The sequence below is a fragment of the Sylvia atricapilla genome, chromosome 26 (genome assembly GCF_009819655.1).
Source record: "Sylvia atricapilla isolate bSylAtr1 chromosome 26, bSylAtr1.pri, whole genome shotgun sequence".
Taxonomy (NCBI): domain Eukaryota; kingdom Metazoa; phylum Chordata; class Aves; order Passeriformes; family Sylviidae; genus Sylvia; species Sylvia atricapilla.
This window is the reverse complement of record NC_089165.1, coordinates 1,751,947-1,772,069: the sequence shown is the minus strand read 5'-3', so window position 1 is coordinate 1,772,069 and position 20,123 is coordinate 1,751,947. Positions and strand designations below refer to the sequence as shown.

The window sequence follows — 20,123 nt, the reverse complement described above, 5'->3', positions numbered from 1 at the left end:
GCAAAGCAGTTCCCATCAGGAGTGTCCTGATGGGATTTGGCACCACTGCCTTCCCCTGCCTTGCTCAGCCTGCACCAGCATCTGGAAACCTCTGGAAATCCAGGTCCAGGTTGTTGCTGTTGCAGTGGCAAATGGGGCTGTGATCTGTGGGATCAGGCTCAGCCAGCACCAGCCAATGCTCCGTGGTTTGGGGTTTTGTTCTGTGCCCCGAGGCTCTCCCTGGCTCAGGCTGTTGCTGCCCCTGAGTTCATGCTGGGCAGAGCTGTCCCCATCCAGGGATCACCCCATGGCCTGTCCCCGCTGCCTCAGTCCTGCCTTGGCTGTCTCCACCTCAGTGACTTTCCCAAGACTCGTAAGAAACAGATCTTCTTGATCTTTTTTCCCCTGTTTCATTTTCAACACCTCTGCCTCGTTTCTCCCTCCATTTCTCTCCCTGGGGTCATTTCTGGCTGTGTCCCCAAAGCTGAGACATGCTGTGTCCCTGCTGTGCTGCTGTGAAGCTGAATTTTTCCTCCTTCCTTGAGCATTTTCCAAATTTTCCCATTTACTTTTGCAGAAAGAAACTCTGTGGGGGCCTGTCACTGAGAGAGGATTTCAAATGAGCAGCCTGTGACACCTCCCCATGGTAATGTGTCATTTTTGTTGTTCATATTTCAATAACTAAAGGTCAGCTGGAAGCTCAGCTGGCTGGGAAATCTGACATTAATTTCACTAATGAGGCAAAAGTCTCTGGCTTAATGCTCCTGGATACCCGGGCAGTGCGACTCTGGCTGATCTTGGGCACTATCAAGTGTCCTGGGATTCATGGAAGGATAAAATCCCACAATATCCTGAGCTGGGAGGGACCCTCAGGGATCATCAGTGCAGCCCCTGGCCCTGCCCAGACACCCAACAATCCCACCCTGAGCATCCCTGAGAGCCTTGTCCAAACCCTCCTGGAGCTCTGGCACCTTGGGGCTGGGACCATTCCCTGGGGAGCCTGGGCAGTGCCCCAGCACCCTCGGGGGGAAGAACCTTTCCCTGAGCTCCAGCCCAGCCCTGGCACAGCTCCAGCCCTTCCTGGGCTCCTGTCCCTGTCCCAGAGCAGAGCTCAGCCCCTGCCCCTCCGCCTCCCCTCAGGAGGAGCTGCAGCCCCCGAGGAGCCTCCCCTCAGTCTCCTCTGCTCCAGCTGGACGAGCCAAGTGCCCTCAGCCTCTCCTCAGACCCTTCCCCAGCTCCGTGTCCCTCCTTTGGACACTCTCCAACAGCTTTGGATCCTTCTGATCTTGTGGTGCCAAAGTGCCCCCGGCACTGGGGTGAGGCTGCCCCAGTCAGAGCAGGGTGGGACAATCCCTCCCTGGGCCTGGTGCCCCCAGGACACGGTGCCCCTTTGGGCTGCCAGGACTCAGCTGTGACTCAGATCCAACTTGCCACTGACCAGGACCCCCAGGTCCCTTTCTGCAGTGGTCTGAGATGAGCCAGATTTGCTGCCATGCCTGGGAGAGCTGCTGAGCACATCCCAAGGGATGCTCCTGCCTTAGAAGAGCTCGACTTGGGCTCTTGGAGCTGATCTGGTTTTCTGGAGGTCTCTGCTGATTTTCAGGACATCTGGGTCCTGTTTGGCTTTGGGATTTGCTGCTGAATTCTTTGTTCAAGGGGATCCCATGTGCAGAACTGGAAGCTCCTTGATGGAGAAGCAGATCCTGTGTGATACCTGGGGAGAGGAGAATCCTCCACTGAATAGCCCAGAAAAGAGTTCAAATCCGAGTTTTGAGTAAATCACAAAGCACAAGAGGTGACAACGGCCCTGGTGGCACAAACACACAGAGGGCCACGGAGCTGTGCTGGTGTCACCACGTGGGACCCAAGGAGGCTTTAGGCCACTTCACCCACGTGCTGGTGGGGTCCCGTTTCACAAGGATTAAAATGTATTTGCAGACAAAACCCCCGGAGGTAACCTGAGACAGAGGTTGCTAAGTGACCCGGGAGCTGCCAAAAACAAATGCCAAGACCATCAGCTGAGCCCCTGCTGGTTCCCAGGGCTCACCTGACAAGCCAAGCCCAGGTGGTCTCTAAGAGAGCTGAAATTCCGTGTTCCCAGTGCTCAGCAGGGCTGGGAGTGAAGCCTCTCAGCGAGGGCAGCAGAGGCTGCTCAGTGCCAGGTGCTGAGCACGTTTGGGCTGGCTGCAGTTTGCTGTGTCCAGCCTGCTGGAATTGGGTTGAAATTTTACCTTCTCCATCCCCAGAGCTGGAGCCTGGCCGTGGGGAGCAGCACTAAGCTGTTGTGGTTGGGATTAACCCTTGGATGGAGCCTCCTCCATCCCTGCTGGAATATTGGAGTGTGTGAGTCCCACACGTGGTGCTGCAAATGAACCAAACCCCCTTCCCTCCCAGTTATCCCATCTCCCAGGACTGGAGCAGCCCCAGGGATCCACAGCAGATCTGTGTGCATCAGCCCTCAGAGCCCCAGTCCCTCAAAACACACACACTGCATCCCCTGGAGGCAAACTCCTTGTGGAATTGCACCAGATGTAGCTGCTGGAGGTGCCACAAGCTCCCCCCTGCAGGTGCTGAGGGCAGCTCAGGTGTTTCTGGGTCGTTTCTGCATCTCAGAGCTTGGTTTGGGTCATTCTTGTTATTTCAGATGCAGGGTCGGAGTCACTCCCACACGTGCTCCAACCCCCTGTGCTGCAGGATATTCCCGAGGAGATCCTGTGTGATCCTGGGCTTTTCCATCCTGCTGCCAGCCCTCAGCTGTGCCTGTGGTCCAGTCCCTGCCTCCTGGAGGGGCTGCTGCATCCCCTGGCTCCAGCAGAACCTGGAGTGCCCCGGGCAGGAGATTTCTGGTGCTCTGGGGGGTTTAGTGCTGTTCCTTTACTGAGGAGTGTCCCTGACTGAGTTCCATACATCCCACACGGGATTTTGCATCTCTGCCACCCAGGGACTGGATGGGCTGAGGGGCTCAGGGTATCTCACTGACACTGGGAACCTCTGGGAGCTGGGAATGCAGGTTCTGCTCTTCCAGGGAGAAGTCTGGGTCCCTCAGGCAGAGCAGACAAAGGGAAGGTGTTCTGGAGCAGGGAATGGGCTGGGATTGCCAAGGGAAGGTGTTCTGGAGCAGGGAATGGGCTGGGATTGCCAGCACTGGTTGAAGTCCTGCTGTGTCCCAGCCCCAGGGGCCTGGAGGTGAGCAGGAGTGTGGAACCCTCAGCGTTGTCCCTGCACAGCTGAGCCCAAACCTGCAGGTTTGAAGGGAATCCCTGACTTTGGCTGTGGGGTTGTGCTGCTCTCCTGCAGTATTTCAGCTTTTCCAGTGCAGTGCTGGGCGCTGTCAGTTCTCAGGGAACCCCCAAAGGAAAGATTTACCCATCCACAAGCAGCATGTGGCCACCAGTGGGTTTCACAGGAGCACACGGGGATGGAGAGCTCCATCCTCCCGGGATTCTTGGCTCGGGGAAGTGCCAGGGGCATGATCCCTGTGTCCCCAGGGCCGGTTTCTGCAGAGCCGGCTCCTCATTCCTCTGCTGTTCCCCAGCAAATCCCTGCCTTGGAAAGCTCCTTTGCCTAAGGCTCCCCAAGCCTCTCCCAGCAGGAATTAATCCCCCCGCTTGCTGCTGCTGCCCACCCAAACCTTCCAGACCTGAGTGAGGTCTGGAGCAGGCACAGAGCAGCAACTGCTGAGCTGCAGCAGCAGCGTCTCTGCCTCTGCGTGGGTGTTGCTGAACAGGACCCGAGTCGGGGACATTTGAGGGCTGTTAACCAGCATTTCCACACAAAAGGAGCCATTTAAATTCCCTCTTTCTTTGCAACAGGCAAATTAAACGTGATCCGGAGACTTCAAAGCAATTCAGTAAAACCACAGCAAATCATTTTTTCAGCATCTGCTGCATCAGTGCTGGGAGCACCTCCCGACCCCCCAAGTCCCCCAAAATGCCAAAGGGGTGGACACGGGGCTGAGGGTCCGGCCAGTGGCACTTCTCCTTCCGTGTCTGGATGAAATCTCCCCAGATTTGAGGCCTCCTGGGTTGTGAGCACCCACTGGGTGGGTTCATTCCCCTCCTGCAGTCACTGCACGTTGTCCCCAAAGGGCAGTGCTGTGTCTTCCCTGCTGCACCCACAGCCACCCATGGCAGGACTGGCCTTGGATGCTTTCCTGGTGGGGAGAGGATCCTTCAGGGCACAAAGTGTGACATAATTTTGTATTTATTTAGATAGATAGATAGATAGTCATATAGATAAAACCAGGCAGGCTGCAATTGTCAGGTCACACATCCGGCTGGAGCAACACTGAGGATGCTCCCGCTGTCTGGGAGGTGTCTGGGTGCCACATCCCTGGACCTTGGAGGAGTTTATTTGGGATTTCTGTGGCAGACAGTGAGGGAAGGTGGCTGACAGTGCTCTCCTTGTGCTTTCTGTGCAGAGGAGCCCAGGCTGGCTGTGCTGGACACTTCACCATCTGAACGCTCCCAGGCTCCAATGCCTCAGCAGATCCCGATGTCAGAGCGGCCCTGGACCTGCAGAACGGTGAGAACTCCCTGGGCTCCAGTGGCATTGGGGGTTGTGCACTGGGACGCTCAAAATCCAGCTCATTTTTCCCTCGTAGCCACCCCTGCTTGGTGGCATTAGCCCCCTCCTTGTCCCCACCTCCTTGTGCAGCAGGAGCACTCGGCTGGACACTGTCCCATGGAACAGCTGGGAGCCCTCCAGCCTCTTGTCACAACCCCAGAATGAGCAAGAAGTGACTCAGGCAGAGCTGTGACGTGACGCTCTGAGGTGCTGAGCTCGGGTACATGCTCAGGGTTGGTGACAGCAGTGGGGACAGTCAGTGGGGCCCCAGCCTTTGTCCCAGCAGGACCCCAGCCTTGGACACTGGTGGGCCCTCAGCCTTGGCTGTGCCAGGATCCATGTGCAGCCTCAGTTTGAGGGGCAGTGCTTTGGGGTTTGGATGGATTTCCTGGGATTTGGGAATTCATCAGCTGGGAGAGGAGCTCTGGAGGCTTTGCCCCTGCTCTGCTGTCCAGATGCTGAACACGGAATGAAGCCACAGAGCCCTGCCATCCCCTTTCCCTTCCACCACGGAGACTTTTGGGATCCTCCTGGGGCTGCACATGGGAAAGGAGCTGCTCTCCTGGTGCCCCAGCCCCAGCTGATGCCCCGCAGCCGTGGATCTGGGGACTGACGCCAGCGTGTCTCACTCCAAATGTCACCACTGCCTCATCCTCCAGCCCGGGGGAGTTTTGGGGCTGGCACAGCTGGACCCCCCCGGCTCTGCTCTGGAGTGTGGGCAGCGAGGCCAGGAGGGATCTGTGCTCCATAGGGCTGGGGTGAATCCCCCTGTGCCCCTCCCCTCTGGGGGATTATTGCAGGGGGCTGCTCCTGCTCCCCCCTGGCGCGACAGGGATGGATTGGGATGTCAGGAGCCATTTCACCCCTGTAATGGCATTTTGCTCTCGCTGCTCCCATGATCATAATTGGGATGGCAGTAAAATCTCCAATGCAGCAGCAGCTGTAGACAGGTCTTAAAAAATGCGCTCAGCCCGGGACTAATGCTGAGCAGAGGTGGTAGGGGGAGGGAAAGCTGTCACTCCGTGCTCCTCCTGGCTGGAATTCCCACTCCTAGCAGGGTTTCCAGCAGATCAGGGCTCCAGCTCTGCCCCCTCTCCCCCCTGCCCCCGCAGAGCTTTGCTCACAGCGCTCCGAGCTGGTTTCTGCAGAGCTGAGCAGTGCTGCTGGGGCCGGGCTGTTCTCCAGCCCCAGCTGCCTGTCCCTGCCGGCCTCAGAGCAGGCGGCTGTCCATCAGTCTGGCCTGTCAGTCTGCTCCTCTGCCCACATGTCCGGCAGTCCAGTGGAATTAAAGCCTCTGGAATGATGGCTCACCCCGCCAAGGTGCAGAGCCCAGGACTCCGGGCTCCCTCTCCAGAGAGGAGCTGGGCTTGCTGGACACCCCGTGCCCTGGAGGAAGGCTGCCATGGGGCTGAGCCCCCAGGAGCAGGGTCCTTCCTGACAGTCAAAGCTGCAAAGAGCCCTTGTTTTATCCAGCCCTTGTTTTATCCAGGAGCTCGGAGGGGTGGCTGGGACTGCCCTGACCGCTGTCACCACATCCAGGTGAGCGATTAGGAGGAGATTTTGCCATCAAAGGTGGCAGCCAGTGACAGCGATCAGGGTGTGATTTATGTGCCAGCCCCCTGAGGGGCTCAGGCCATCGTTACTGAAGTGCTGAGCTTAATGAACGAGCTGATGTACCGAGGGCTGGCACGGCCGCTCCGGCTGGACAAATGAGGTCGTGTGCTGGGGCAAAGCCCGTGGGAGGCAGCTGGCACTGAAATCGCCGGGCAGTCACCGTCCAGGGCTGTGCTGGGCACTGCTGGGCACTGCTGGCCAGACTGGGAGCAGAGCTGGCACCGGGGGGTGGCTGCACGTCAGCATCCCCAGCGCTCTGCACGCCCCCGAGCAGCGTCATCCATCAGCGCTCTGAAAGGTGCCTAATTACAGCCTCTGCCTTCCTCTTCCCCTTATTCATCATCCTGCCCCAGCACCTCGATTTACAGAGCTGCTGGGTTGGAGCTGCCTGGGTTGGAGCAGCAAAAGCACAAGGTCCCTTCCTGTGATGAGTTCGCACATCCTCCCCCCTGCTCAGAGTGATGTGTCACCCCCAGAGGTGTCCCCAGCATGGCCCCAGTGCTGTGGCTGGGGGTGTCCTGCCTGGCCAGGCTCTGGCACATTCTCTCTGTCCCCTCCCACATGTCTCCAGCCATGCTGCCCTCGGTGCTCTCGGTTTGCTCCTGGGGTGCTCCCTTTTGGTGCAGAAGGTGAAGGGTGAGCTCAGGAGGAAGGCAGGAGGGGGAGGCAGCTGCAGAGGAAGGAGCAAATTTCTCTCTCTCATTTAATGCTGTGTATTTGTGTCTCTGTGGGGGCAGGAGCCTTTGCCAGGAGCGTGGCCCTGCTTTTTTCTGCCTGTGGCTGTGCCTGACTGTCACATCTGTGCTGCTGGGGCTCACGTGTTTTGTTCATGCAGCAGCAACAAATGTCATGTGGACACTATAACTGAAGTGCCAGGATGGTTTCCAGGGGTTGGGGTTCCTTGTCCCCACTCCCAGGCTGGGGAGAAGCCTGAGACCAGGCAAACCTTGGCCACAGGTTGGTTTGGATGGGCACCTTTGGGCTTGGATGGGGACCTTGGCAAAGCCCAGCTTTGGTGGGAGAGGACAAAGCTGGGTTTGCAGTTGGAGTCTCCTAGACCTGGGCTGTCACCTTGCAGCTTGGGCCTCTTGTGTCTGGGTCAGTGCTCAGGGCCAAGGACACCTTGGGGGCTGTGGGCAGCACCCAGTCCTGCTGACAGACTGGGATGGGAAAACATCGGGAAGTCACAGTGCCATGGACTATGGGCTGTCACCCTGCATTTGCCTCCCAGCCCCTCCTCATCCTGCCCCTGATGTTAATGGGCTTCTGCAAATTAAAATTCTCACTGAACTCTCAAAAAAAGAGCCTCTGCTGTCCATCCAGGGACCACAGCCACTTCATGAAGTTCAACTCCAGGGTTCCTGTTGGCATTGGTGGAAGAGCTGAGTGGCAAACGAGGTGGTCTGGGATGCAGCTGCAGAGGGGGAGTGAAGCTCAGCCTCTGCTCTCCTGTGGTCCAGCAAGTTCTGAGGCTGTTGAGGTCCAGGTCAGGTTCACTCTCAGCCACCGTTTCCCAGCAGCAGAAATTCAGCTCTGACTGGTGGTTCAGTCAACCCACCTTGGGTGGAGACAGGAGCCCAGCACCCACCTGCCCTGCCCCTCTCCCCTACTTTTAGAAGAGTTATCCACTTTGGTAGAGAAATAGAGATGCTCATGGAATATTAAACACCTCCCCAAAGCCCCTGCTGCTGATGAGTGGCTTCTGCTCCTCGTTGCCTGGCGCAGGCAGTGACCTTTCAGAAATGTTGTACGTTGTGGTCGTCTCTAAATGTCTCCTCTCCTGGGAGCATCTTGTGGAGATAGAGATTCAGACATGATGTCTGTCAAGAAGAAAAGCAGATTGCGGCCAATCTGGGGCTGCCTGTGCAGTGTTCCCTGGGCCACGTGCTCAGGAATCATAAGGTTGCCTCTAAAAATACGCAGTGGCTCCTTTTGGGTTGTCTCCTTGGTGCCGTGGCTCATCAGGGAATCCTCAGTTGTGGGGTTTCACGGCGTTTGCGAGGGCTGGGAGTTTCCACGTGGGAGAGGAGTGGAGAGTCCTGTGGCCACGGCTGCCGAGGACTCGGGGTGGGATGCTGGGGTGGGAACACGGCTCCGTGGAGACACCAGGGAGGTTTGCTGGGCAGGAAGGGTGGATCCTGCCTCCCTGGGAGCTGCCGGCTTGGCCACCCCGAGTCCTGGGGCTGCTGAGCAGGAGGAGCTGTGTGAGAGGTGGCAGCTCCACTCACCAAAATAACTCCCTTCTGTGGCAGCTTCTCAAGGTCTCCAGCTGTCCCTGAAGTCACGCTCGAGGACGTTGTGTGGTGACCCAGCCCTGCCTGGCTCCTGCACACACAGCTCCTTTGAGCTCCCCTCCCCATTCCCGTGCCAGGAAAAGCTGCTTCAGCTTGAGCAGCCTAGAGAGGGACACGAGGGTGACATCAGGAGCACGGCCATCATGGTCACAGCCCAGCTGGGCTCTGCCAGGGCTGTTGGGGACGGTCACTTGGCCACTGGTGGCCTGAGGACCCTCAAGGGGTTTGCCAGGCGCTGCGGGGTGGGAAGATGCTCTGTAGGGACCCTGCTGTGTGCCCTCAGTGCCCACCCAGCTGTTGGTTCTCCCTTTGCTCCTGCAGCCTGCCCAGCCCAGCCCTGACCCAGAAAAACGTGCTGAGAGCGGCAGAGCCAGGAGAATTTGTTTCCCAGCCACCCCTGATGGGATTAGGAATAACTCTCTCCTGGATAATTCTCCATTAGGTCTGGTGATTGATTTCCTTCCTTCTTACCCCCAGCTCTGTCCTGCTCTCCCTGTTTCAGCTGGATTATTTATTCTCATGCTTGGCTTGCTAATTGCCTGATCACCAGAGCTGAGGCTTGGGCACATCCCTGGCCTCCTTTGACCCTCCAGTTTCTGCCTCTTTGCTTCTGTCTCAGCTCTGATTTAATCCTCTCCACACCCCAGCATAAGCCGGGATCTTTCTGTTGCCCTGTGCAGAGGGAGAAACCCGCTGGTGTCACCTCAGGAGCCAGGGAAGGTCCAAGGGGTGTTCCTGAAGCTTCTCCTCATCTCCTCTATCCTCCCCACACCTCCCTGTGTTTTCTGGGGTTTTTCCAAGCTCAGTGTGGCTCCAAACCCGCTGACTTTGCAGACTCGAGGCAAGGGATAAAATAAAGCTGCAGGAACCACATGTTTGTTTTTGGAGGGTGGCACAGGTCACCTTTGGTCCTCATTTCAGTGCCCCTGGGAACTGTGCTCTGCTCTGAGCTGCAGCAACAGCTGGAAAAACACAGTTGAATTCCCTGACTTCCCATTTGGGCATCAAACTGTGCTCTGCCAGCTCGGAACAATGCCAAGACATCCCCCTGGGGACCCCCAGCAGCCCTTGGTGCCATGATCAGTGTGGGTGGTGTCACCAGTGAAGCTCAGCATGGAGCAGACCCCAGGGACCCTCGGTTTTTGCCTTTTCAGCCTAAAATCATGTGGGGGAAGGGTGTTTTTGGAAGGTGTAACTGAGGGCTCGGGGTTTTCTAGCAGGGAACAAGGAGTAGGTGTCTGGACAGGCTTTGGCACAGGACTGAGGTCTGGGCTCCTCTTCAGGTCTGGAGGAGCTCTGTCCTGAGGCAGCTCTGGCTACGGTTTTCCCTTCCCCATGGGCAGAGCTTGGAGCCAGGGAATTGTTGGCATCAGCATCCAGAGTGCCCCATCCTCTGCTCCCAGCCCCTGCCAGCAGCTCAGGGAGCTTCAGGTCCATGGGCAGAGCTTGATCCAGCAAATTCTTGTTCCTGGGAATGGAGATCTCCTCCAGGTCACACTCCAGGACAGGGAAGCTCACGGGGCTTATCCTGATGGAGAGTCCAGCAGTGATCCTGAGCTGTCAGTGAGCTGGGAAACACCACGGGGATGTTTGGACACTCCATCCCAGCCCAGCCCCACGCTGAGCAGGGTGTCACCGAGCAGGGTGACAGTGTCTGTGAAGATGCTGGCACTGCCCAGCGTGGTTGGCATTGCCTCCCCTGGCACGGAGCCGGGCTGGGGACAGCAGCCAGGGAGTGAGGATGGCGTGGGGACACTGGGCTGCCAGGCAGGGCTGGCTGCTGGCGAGGGCTGGGCAGCACTCAGGGTGTTCCCAGCAGCATTTGGCTGCTGCTGGTGTTTATAGGAGCCCTCTCCTGCCTCATGCCAAGTTTGGGACACACTGGCACAAGGCACTGGCACCTCCCTGATGCCCACGTGGCAGAGCACTGGGGTTATCCTCCCTGGTGATGTTTTCAGGGTAGGGGGGCCACTACTGCTTTGTGCTCCATTGGCTCCCTCCTTTGGGGTCTCCATCCTCTCCTGGGGTTCCCTGCAGCCCTGGAAAGGTGCAGCAGCATCTTCCAGCTGCTTCTGGCCCCTGCCATGATGGGGCTGGCCTGGAGCAGCAGCAATGGGCTCAGCAGGAGCGTTTTACATCCTGCGTGTCACGGGAAGGACAAACCAGACCTTGCTCTGCCTGAGGTGTTTGTGCTCATGCAATGTCTGGGATGGGGAACCTGGAAACGGCACCCTGGGCTGAGTTTTTGGTCTCTATTCACAAAAAGGGAGAAGTCATGGCAGCTGAGGAGCAGCTGCTCCTGGAGGAGCTGGCAGGGCCGGAGAAGCAGGAGCTGTTTGAAGGGTAGAGAGGGAGCAAAGTCCCACCTGCAGGAGTCGTGGGATCCCAGAAAGGGACCTTAGAGACCATCTTGTACCATCCCCTGCCATGGGCAGGGGGTCCCTGCCACTATCCCAGGCCTGGACCATCTCCAGGGACCCAGGGGCAGCCACAGCTTCCCTGGGTAACCCCAAGGCAGGATGGCTGGAGAGCAGCAGTTCCTCTGTGCTGCTGGTGGCTGGGACAAAATGACCTCAGTGGTCACAAATCTTGGTGGGGAGATAGGGAATGAGGCATGGAAGGCTCCAGGGGCTCACAAAATTGTCCAGTTGTCCAAAATTGCTCTGCTCTGCTTCCCCCATGGCAGCCCCTCAGCCCCAGGCTTTGCTGGCTCTGTCCCCAGCCCTGCATGCAGCCAGCTCGTTATTTTTAAAAATAAATTAAATGAGGAGAAGAGCCTCTATCTAGGCCTTGCTCTGGATCTTAATTGCCGTGGCTCCCCAGGGGCCGGGCGAGCCCGGAAAACGCTGCACAATCACAGTAATGAGCTATTAATAAACAGCCCAACTCTGCCTGGCCCTGCCCGGGACACAGAGGGACCGCGGGCCCAGGTGTCCTGCAGGGGACACGGGGACTGTGCAGCTCCTCTGCAGGGTGTCCTGGGGCTGCCAGACACCGCTGGGGCACAGCCAGCCCCGCTCCGGAGCTCGGGGCTGCCTGGATCTGCAGGGAATGGCTCATCCAGCAGCCCTGAACCCCGCCGTGGGGTTTGCTGTGGGGTCAGGGGGGCACCCATGGGTGGGGCTGTGGGGCAGCAGGGCTGGCTGATGCACCCACCGTGGACAGGGAAGGTGAGCCCAGGGCTCCCGCTCTCCATCTGCCAGGGAAAACAAGTCCAGCGGGGCTGGAGCTTTGCTTAGGGGATCAGGTGGCCGGAGTAGTAACCAAAAGTGGAGTTGGGTTACCCCGGGCTCATCCATAATGAACGAGGGGCAGAGCCTGAGGCAGGGAGGGGAAGGGCTGGATCCCCCAGGGCTGGCAGGGGGAAAGGTGGCCACGGGGACACGGCCCAGCCGGGGACATCATTAGCGAGGCCCCAGGGCACCTTTATTTGGTGTAGAGACGCTGGATAGGATAAATAAATGTCACAATAAATGGGGAGTTTGCAGGTTGTGCTTGGGGCATCCTTCCCATGTCGCCCCAGGGCAGAGCAAGAGGGGGGCCTCCAGAAGCAGGGGGACAAAGGGGAGCAGCCCCCAGCTCACCCCAGAGCCAGCTCAGGTTCCCAGGGCCACCAGCCAGGCAGAGCCTTCACCAAGTGGCTCTCCTGAAGGCAGAGGCTGCCAAGCAGCTCCAGTGCCCAGATGGCATTTGGGGACCTCCAGTGCCCACAGGGGGTTTGGTGCAAGGAGTGAAGCTGAGGAAGGGGCAGGGGCAGCAGTGGGGTCAGTGGTCCCACCCCCCTGTCCCCCAGCTGCTTCCACCAGCTGTTCATCCTGTGGTTGTGTGAAATGGTGACACTTCCCTCTTGGTTTGATTCGTTGGAAGAAAAAGGGAAATGGGGCAAAATTAAGACACACGCACACACACACATTAAAAAAAAAAAAAAAAAAAAAAAAAGGGTGTCATAGACTCAGAATAGAATTGTTGAGGTTGGAAATCCCTCTAAGATCATAGAGTCCAGCTGTTAGTTAGCTCAGCACTGCCAAGGGCACTGCTTGTCCCTCAGTGCCACGTCTGTAAAAGATCACAGAATCCTGGGATATCCTGAGGATCATCAGTCCAACCCCAGGCCCTGCACAGACACCCCAACAATCCCACCCTCAGCATTCCTCAGAGCATTGTCCAGACGCTCCTTGAAGATCATCTCCCATCCTTCCAAAATTGCACTTGAGCGATGGGTTTAATCCCAGAGAATTGCTCCTCTCGGATAATGGCATCAGGGCAGGAAATCATCCCTGGAGACTGCATCCCCCCCTGAGGCATGAGCACAGAGTCAATAACCCCCAGCCCCGAGACTGTTCCCATGTGCCAGCAGCCCATGGGGACAGGAGGGAGGGTGACACCAGCCCTTGGTGTCCTTTGTCAGCACGGTGGGTGTGCAGAGCAGGAGATGCTGGCCTGGGCCAGCTCCTGCTGTCCCTGCTCCATCAGTGTCACCTCTCTGGGGGATCCCCATCACTCTCCTGCCATCATCCCCTAAACCAAGCAGCAGCCACCTCAAGATGGGCCTTTTTGGGACCTTTTGGGCACTGAGGACCTGCAGTGGCACCAAGGGGGAGCATTGCAGCCACAGATGTCACATCATCCTCTTCCCTTGCCCCACATCCTGCTGGGCTCCCACAGCCAGCTTTGGGGTCCCTGGGGTGCCCAGAGGGACAGAAGGGAGCGTGTGAGGGAGCCACAGCTTGGGCTGCCTGGAAGTCAGAAGGGCTGGAACCAGCCCTCGGGGGCTGCCCCCCAGTTTGTCCCAGTGCTGTGGGGGCGACGGGACAAAGCCCCCCATGCTGGAAGTGTCAATGCCCCGCTCCCTGCACCTCCACAGGGGTGCCTGGAGGGGCCGAGGCTGCTCTTGGTACCCCCAAATATTCTCTTGCCGGGCTCAAAACCACCCCGCAGCTCCCGAGCAACTCTGCCACTTAATTAGGTTAATGACTGTGCTTCATTAAGGCAAGGCGGCTGAGGAGGTGGCGGTGGCGCTGGGAGCTGCGTTTCCAGGCAGCCCGGCAGATTTGGGGCACGGATGGGGACAGCGAGCGGGAAAGGGGAAGACAAGAAAAGGGAAAGCGGCGGCAAAGTGCTAATCCCTGGAAAAGAGGGCAGCCGGGGCACGGCGCAGCGGGGTCGGTGTTAATCCCTCCTCGGCAAAGATTGTGCCCGGGACCGCCTTAATCTGCGCTCCGAGAGGGCGGGACAGGGACGGCGACGGGGACAGGGACAGGGACGGGGACAGGGACAGGGACGGGGACAGGGATAGGGATAGGGACGGGGACAGGGACGGAGACAGGGGTAGGGACAGGGACGGGGACAGGGACAGGGACAGGGACAGGGACAGGGACAGGGACAGGGACAGGGACGGAGACAGGGACAGGGACGGAGACAGGGACAGGGATAGGGACAGGGACAGGAACAGGAACAGGGACGGGGACAGGGATAGGGACGGGGACAGGGACGGGGACAGGGACAGGAGCAGGCACAGGGACAGGGACAGAGACAGGGACAGGGACAGGGACGGAGACAGGGACAGGGATAGGGACGGAGACAGGGACGGGGACGGGGACAGGGACAGGGACGGGGACAGGGACCGGGACCGAGCCCTACGTGCGGCACCGAGCGTCCCCCGTCCTACGGGAGTTCTCCAAGCCTGGGGAGAGTTTGTGCCGCTGGATGCGGCCTCACACCAGGAGCAGAGGGAAGGGGACATCCCACCTGTATCATCCCAACGTCTCTGGTGGCATCTCTGTGCCCTGCCCTGCCCTTGGGGTGTCTGTGCCCTGCAGTACCCCGGGGTGCTCACCATGCCCTCCACCCACGCTGGCACCCTCAGGGGCACAGGGGGGCTGAGCCACTGGCAGCAGAGGTGCTCAGGTGACACATCCGCTCCCCCTGAGTGGAACATTGTGATGTAGGTTTATGCACAGAGAACTTCCAGCACTGGCAGGGTTCCTCCAGCACATCGTTGCGCAAGAGGACACATCTCCAGAGCTGCCAAGTTTCACTGGGAGGCCACTAATACCTGTTTGCCCTCCAGAAGGTACTCAACGATGGCTGTGGAAGCAGCAGCTGCTGTCTTCCACATGACAATGTAGAAATGGTGACACTTTCCATTTCTGGGTCTGCAGTCTTGGCTCCTCTCCCCGTGCCTCAGTTTCCCTGTTCCCATGGAGAGTGCGGCTCGTTTATCCCAGCTTTGCTCAGGGCAGGATCCCCGGGTTCTACAGTAGGTCAGAGGGATGCAGGGGGGTTCCTGGAGGGACTGGGGCCGTATCAGCCCCACGGGCCACAGCCTGGGAGCGGTGTGCAGTCTCAGCTCCCAGCCAGGCGCTCTGTGGGGCCGGGTAGGGCTCTGCCCCGCTGACCCCACTCTCTCTCCGTCACAGGCACATGGCAGACCGGCGGTGAGCCCCTAGACCATGCCCCACACAATGACATGGTGGCTCCCGGCGCTGGCCCTGCACGTGCTGCTGCTGTCCCCGCGGGCGGGCGCCTGCCCCGCGCGCTGCGAGTGTGCCCCGCAGCTGCGCTCCGTGCTGTGCCACCGCAAACGCCTCACCGCCATCCCCGAGGGCATCCCCACCGAGACCCGCGTGCTGGAGCTCAACAAGAACCGCATCCGCTGCCTCAACCCCGGGGACCTGGCCCCCTACCCGCTGCTGGAGGAGCTGGATTTCAGCGAGAACATCATCTCCAATGTGGAGCCCGGCGCCTTCAGCAACCTGTTCAACCTGCAGACCCTGCGGCTGCGGGGGAACCAGCTCAAGCTCATCCCCCCGGGGGTCTTCACCAAGCTGACCAACCTGACGCTGCTGGACATCAGTGAGAACAAGCTCGTCATCCTGCTGGACTACATGTTCCAGGACCTGCGCAACCTGAAGAGCCTGGAGGTGGGTGACAACGACCTGGTGTACATCTCCCAGCGTGCCTTCTCGGGGCTGCTGGGTCTGGAGCAGCTGACCATTGAGAAGTGCAACCTGACCTCCATCTCGGCCGAGTCGCTGTCCTACCTCCAGAACCTGGAGGTGCTGCGCCTGCGGCACCTCAGCATCTCTGCGCTGGAGGACCAGAACTTCAAGAAGCTCTACAATCTCCTGCAGCTGGAGATCGACAACTGGCCTCTGCTGGAGGAGGTGTCCCCCACCAGCTTCCAGGGCCTGAACCTCACCTCGCTCTCCATCACCTACACCAACATCACAGCCGTGCCCGCCGCTGCCTTGAGGAACTTGGTGTACCTGCGGTACCTCAACCTGTCCTACAATCCCATTAGCACTGTGCTGAAGGGCTCCTTTAAAGACCTTATCCGGCTCCAGGAGCTCCACATCGTGGGCGCTCTCCTGGTGTCCGTGGAACCGCAGGCTTTCTCCGGCTTGAGACAGATCCGGCTGCTCAACCTCTCCAGCAACTTCCTGTCCACGCTGGAGGAGAGCACCTTCCACTCGGTCAACACGCTGGAGACGCTGCGGGTGGACAGGAACCCCCTGGCCTGCGACTGCCGCCTCCTCTGGATCCTGCAGCGGCGCAAGACGCTCAACTTCGACGGGCAGCAGCCCATGTGCTCCTCGCCGCCCGAAATCCAGGGCAACGCCCTGCGCGACTTCCCGGACTCGGTGCTCTTCGAGTACTTCACCTGCCAGAAGCCCAAGATCCGGGATCGGAAGCTGCAGCACGTGACGGCGCGAGAGGGACAGTCCGTGTCCTTCCTGTGCCGGGCCGACGGGGAGCCCGACCCCTCCATCGCCTGGGTGTCCCCCCAGCACCGCATGATCACCACCCGCAGCACGGGGCGGGCCACGGTGCTGCCGGGGGGCACCCTGGAGATCCGCTTCGCCCAGGTGCAGGACAGCGGCACCTACATCTGCATCGCCAGCAACGCCGGTGGCAACGACACCTACTTCGCCACGCTGACGGTCAAGGGGCGGCCGGCCGACGGCGCCCACCACGCCAACCGGACTTTGCACCTCAGCGACTTCAACGACACCTTCCACAACGACACCCAGGTCTTCCTGAAGTTCACCTTGGACCTCAAGACCATCTTGGTCTCCACGGCCATGGGCTGCATCACCTTCCTGGGTGTGGTGCTCTTCTGCTTCCTCCTGCTCTTCGTCTGGAGCCGCGGCCGCGGGCAGCACAAGAACAACTTCTCCGTGGAATATTCCTTCCGCAAGGTGGACGGCCCCACCACCACCACCGGCCAAGGAGGGGCCAGGAAGTTCAACATGAAGATGATCTGAGCCTCTTCCAGAGGAGAATCGTTGTCTGCTGCCCGGCCCCGGGCACGGCCGTGGTGGGACGGGGCCGGGAGGGCTGTGGGAGCACCGGCCGTGTCCCGGAGCTTCCAGAGTGACCTCGCTGTGCTGGGACATGGCTGGAGACAGAGGTGCCACAGGCCAGCAGGGTGGGAACCGTGGGGACCTCAGGGTCAGGGAGGGATGACCCCGATGTCCCAGCCCTGAGGAGAGCCCTCAGGGCTCAGGGGCTGTCCCAGGGGCTCCTGATGTAGCGAGGTTTTTGCTACCAACTATGCATTTCTTGAGCCAAAAGATCAGCAGTGTTTGGGCCTGGGAGAAAAATGCTTCCTGTTTTCCTCCCACTCTTTCCCTTTTTTTGTAAGGGACTCTTCAGAAAACTTTCCTGGTAGTTGTTTGTGGTTCTTTTCTTGGTGTTGGTGGGGGTTTTGGTCTGATTTTTTTTTTTTTTTTAATCAATTTCCAGGAGAAATGTCTTCCGGGGCAATGTGGGACTAGGGAGGCTGTGCTGAGCTGTGGGGGTCCCCCAGCCCCTTGGCAAAGACAGAACACCCCCACCCCGGGCACGGATGTGCCTTGAGAGCTTCTCATCCGTGGATTTAAGATCCAGCATCTGCCAATGTGTGTGCCCGGGGACTCTTCTGCACAAGCAATAATAACCCTCCAGGGCCATGCTCTGAGGAGGTGTCAGCAAGAAAAAAAAAGGGGGTAAAAAAGGCAGAATGAAACCCAGATTGTTAAAATCAGGAAGAGCATCCCCAGGGCGATGCAAGGCCCCCCTGTCTCTGCATCCACCCAAGGGGGGTTGGGACTCCCACAGGTTCAAAAGGCACTTTTGGGTTCATTTTCTTTGAGTTGCAAAGTCAAAATCTGCAGGAGATCAGGACCTGGCTCGTCCTGTGCAGGGAGGCCCTAAGGCCTAGGAAAGAGGAGGAGAGAAATGCTAGGAACAAGCAGTCCAGGAGAATGTCCTGGCTGACACCTCCATCCCAGATCCTGCACGCTCTGCACAGGTCAATGTGCCTGGGGCTGCTCCCGGCTGCCACAGGGGTGGTTCCTGCCTTCCCATGCCACCCCTTCCCAGGCTTTGCCCTGGCTCTGCCTCAGGGTGTGGATTTTTGTGTGTGGGAGAAGGAACGGAACTGGAATGGAAGACCTGGCTGGAGGATCCAGGGAGTTCATTGCTTCCTCCTTCTCCTCCATGTGCACCCTGGGGGTTGCTGCAGGTCCCACCATTGTCCCCATTCCTGCAGGGATGTTCCCCACCTGGATGTCCCTTCTCCAGCCAGTGATGGTCAGGCTGGGAGCTGGAGGGGGCAGCTGCCCGTCCTCTGACAGGCATCCCAGAGTGGCACCAGAGCATCTGAGGGGTTGGGAGCTTTGTGGGGCACAAGTGGCTGCTCAGAACATCACCCCAACCCTGTTCTGCTCTCACAGGGTGCCATCCATTCATCCATCATCCATCCCTCATCCATCCATCCCTCCATCCATCCATCCCTCATCCATCCCTCCATCCATCCATCCATCCATCCCTCCATCCATCCATCCCTCCATCCATCCCTCCATCCATCCATCCATCCATCCATCCATCATCCATCCCTCCATCCATCCCTCCATCCATCCATCCATCCATCCCTCCATCCATCCATCCATCCATCCCTCCATCCATCCATCCCTCATCCATCCCTCCATCCATCCATCCATCCATCCCTCCATCCATCCATCCCTCCATCCATCCCTCCATCCATCCATCCATCCATCCATCCATCATCCATCCCTCCATCCATCCCTCCATCCATCCATCCATCCATCCCTCCATCCATCCCTCCATCCCTCCATCCATCCATCCCTCCATCCCTCCATCCATCCCTCCATCCATCCATCCATCCCTCCATCCATCCATCCATCCATCCATCCATCCATCCCTCCATCCCTGCCGTGGGTCCAGCTGTCCCCGTGGTCCCTCATGCCCGGTGCCCCTCTCCCCCGAGCCGTGCATGCCGTGTCCTACCAGGGTCCTGTTTGGTGTTTGGGGTTTTTTAACCTTGGGAGGGGGGTGGGAGGGGGCTGGGAGGGCGGGGAGGGGGTTGGGCATGGACCCTCACAGTGGGAGCAGAGGGCAGTGCAGACCTGGCACGGTTTTCTATGTAACGAGCATGTGAGATGTATTTGTGAGCAAAACAAAAAAAGGGGGGAAAAGTGACTTCTGTGGCTCATTTGGGTTTTTCTCCCCATTTTCCTCCTCATGTGCCTCGATAAAAAAAGGCAAAATCAGTAGGCAAAGCCTGAGCAGGACCTGGGAAGGGTGGGAGCACCAGAATTCACACCTTTGAGCTCTCCAGACCTGCTGCAACCTGGGAAGCCCCTGGAATTCCAGCAGACCTTTCCTGCTTCCCGGGGCTCTGCTGGGATTTGCAGCCCCTGAATCTGTCACCACCATCAGTCCCACAAACCTCACATAAACAATGTGAAACCACCTCCCAGAGGGTACCAAAGTCCCTATTAATAACTAATAAATGATTAATGCACGTGTGCTAGCAAACTGCTGCTGCTATTAATCGATTATTAATTATTAATGCAGTGTTTATAAGGATGTGCCAAAAGTGGAGGGTGCAAAGGCAGCACCTCAAGCCCTGCTCGCAGGAAAATTGGGGATTGGAGGGGTTAAAAGGAGTCACACCCACACAAGAGTGCACCGATGTGCACAGGCACACACACACAGAGCCAAATCCCTTGGATGGGGCTGGAAAATTTGGCACTGGGAGTCTGTGCCGGGGGAAACTGAGGCACGGGGGGGCACTGCCGTGGGGCAGGACACAGTGGGTGCGGAGGGGAAGGGGGTTCCTCCTCCACAGAGTGACCCTCCCAGTGCCTCCCCATGCCCCGGGGCACAGCCTGGCCCCTCCAAGGCCACCCCTCCCTTGGCAGAGGTGCCACCGCTGTCCCCACCGCGGGCTCAGCCAGCCCAGTGTCCCCTTGCCCCGCTGTCTCCTTGGGGTCCCTCCGAGGGGCCGCTGCCTGTCCCCAGCCCCCCGTGTCCCTTTCGCAGGCGCGGTCCCTGCCCCGTTCCCCAGGACTGGGCTGCGCTGGGAGCACGGCAATGCCTCCATCTGCTGGAGAAACGAGCCCTGGGCCGCTCCAGCCCGGAATTCCAGCCCCACACAGTCCCTGGGCTCCGGGGAGGCTCCCGGCTCCCACCCGCGGCACGGGGGAGGGTGGTTCTGCTTGCCAAAGAAGCAGGAGGCTGCAGCCCCCGCGGGCTGGGCGAGAGCTGCGTGGGAGGGAAGAGGAAATTGAGGTTTTGCTCTCGTTTCCTGCTTCAAGATGCATTTCATGGCACAGGGAGGTGAAGGGTCGAGGTTACAGCTCCTGCTTGTGCCTGGGGCTG

At 59.0% G+C, this 20,123-nt stretch overlaps 1 protein-coding gene across 1 annotated transcript; it reads left to right on the top strand.

The window, feature by feature from the left end:
• Nucleotides 1-362: 362 nt before the first annotated feature.
• LINGO3 (leucine rich repeat and Ig domain containing 3) lies at nucleotides 363-17,442 on the top strand. The gene is made up of 3 exons (XM_066336096.1): nucleotides 363-625; nucleotides 4,400-4,503; nucleotides 14,873-17,442. Exon 3 carries the CDS (start codon nucleotides 14,906-14,908, stop codon nucleotides 16,718-16,720), a length of 1,815 nt encoding a protein of 604 aa, XP_066192193.1. The 5' UTR covers nucleotides 363-625; nucleotides 4,400-4,503; nucleotides 14,873-14,905; the 3' UTR covers nucleotides 16,721-17,442.
• The last annotated feature ends 2,681 nt before the right edge of the window (nucleotides 17,443-20,123 follow it).

Coding starts and splice junctions, on each gene's coding strand:
- LINGO3 (XM_066336096.1), top strand. CDS start 14,906: ATGCCCCACACAATGACATGGTGGCTCCCGGCGCTGGCCCTGCACGTG.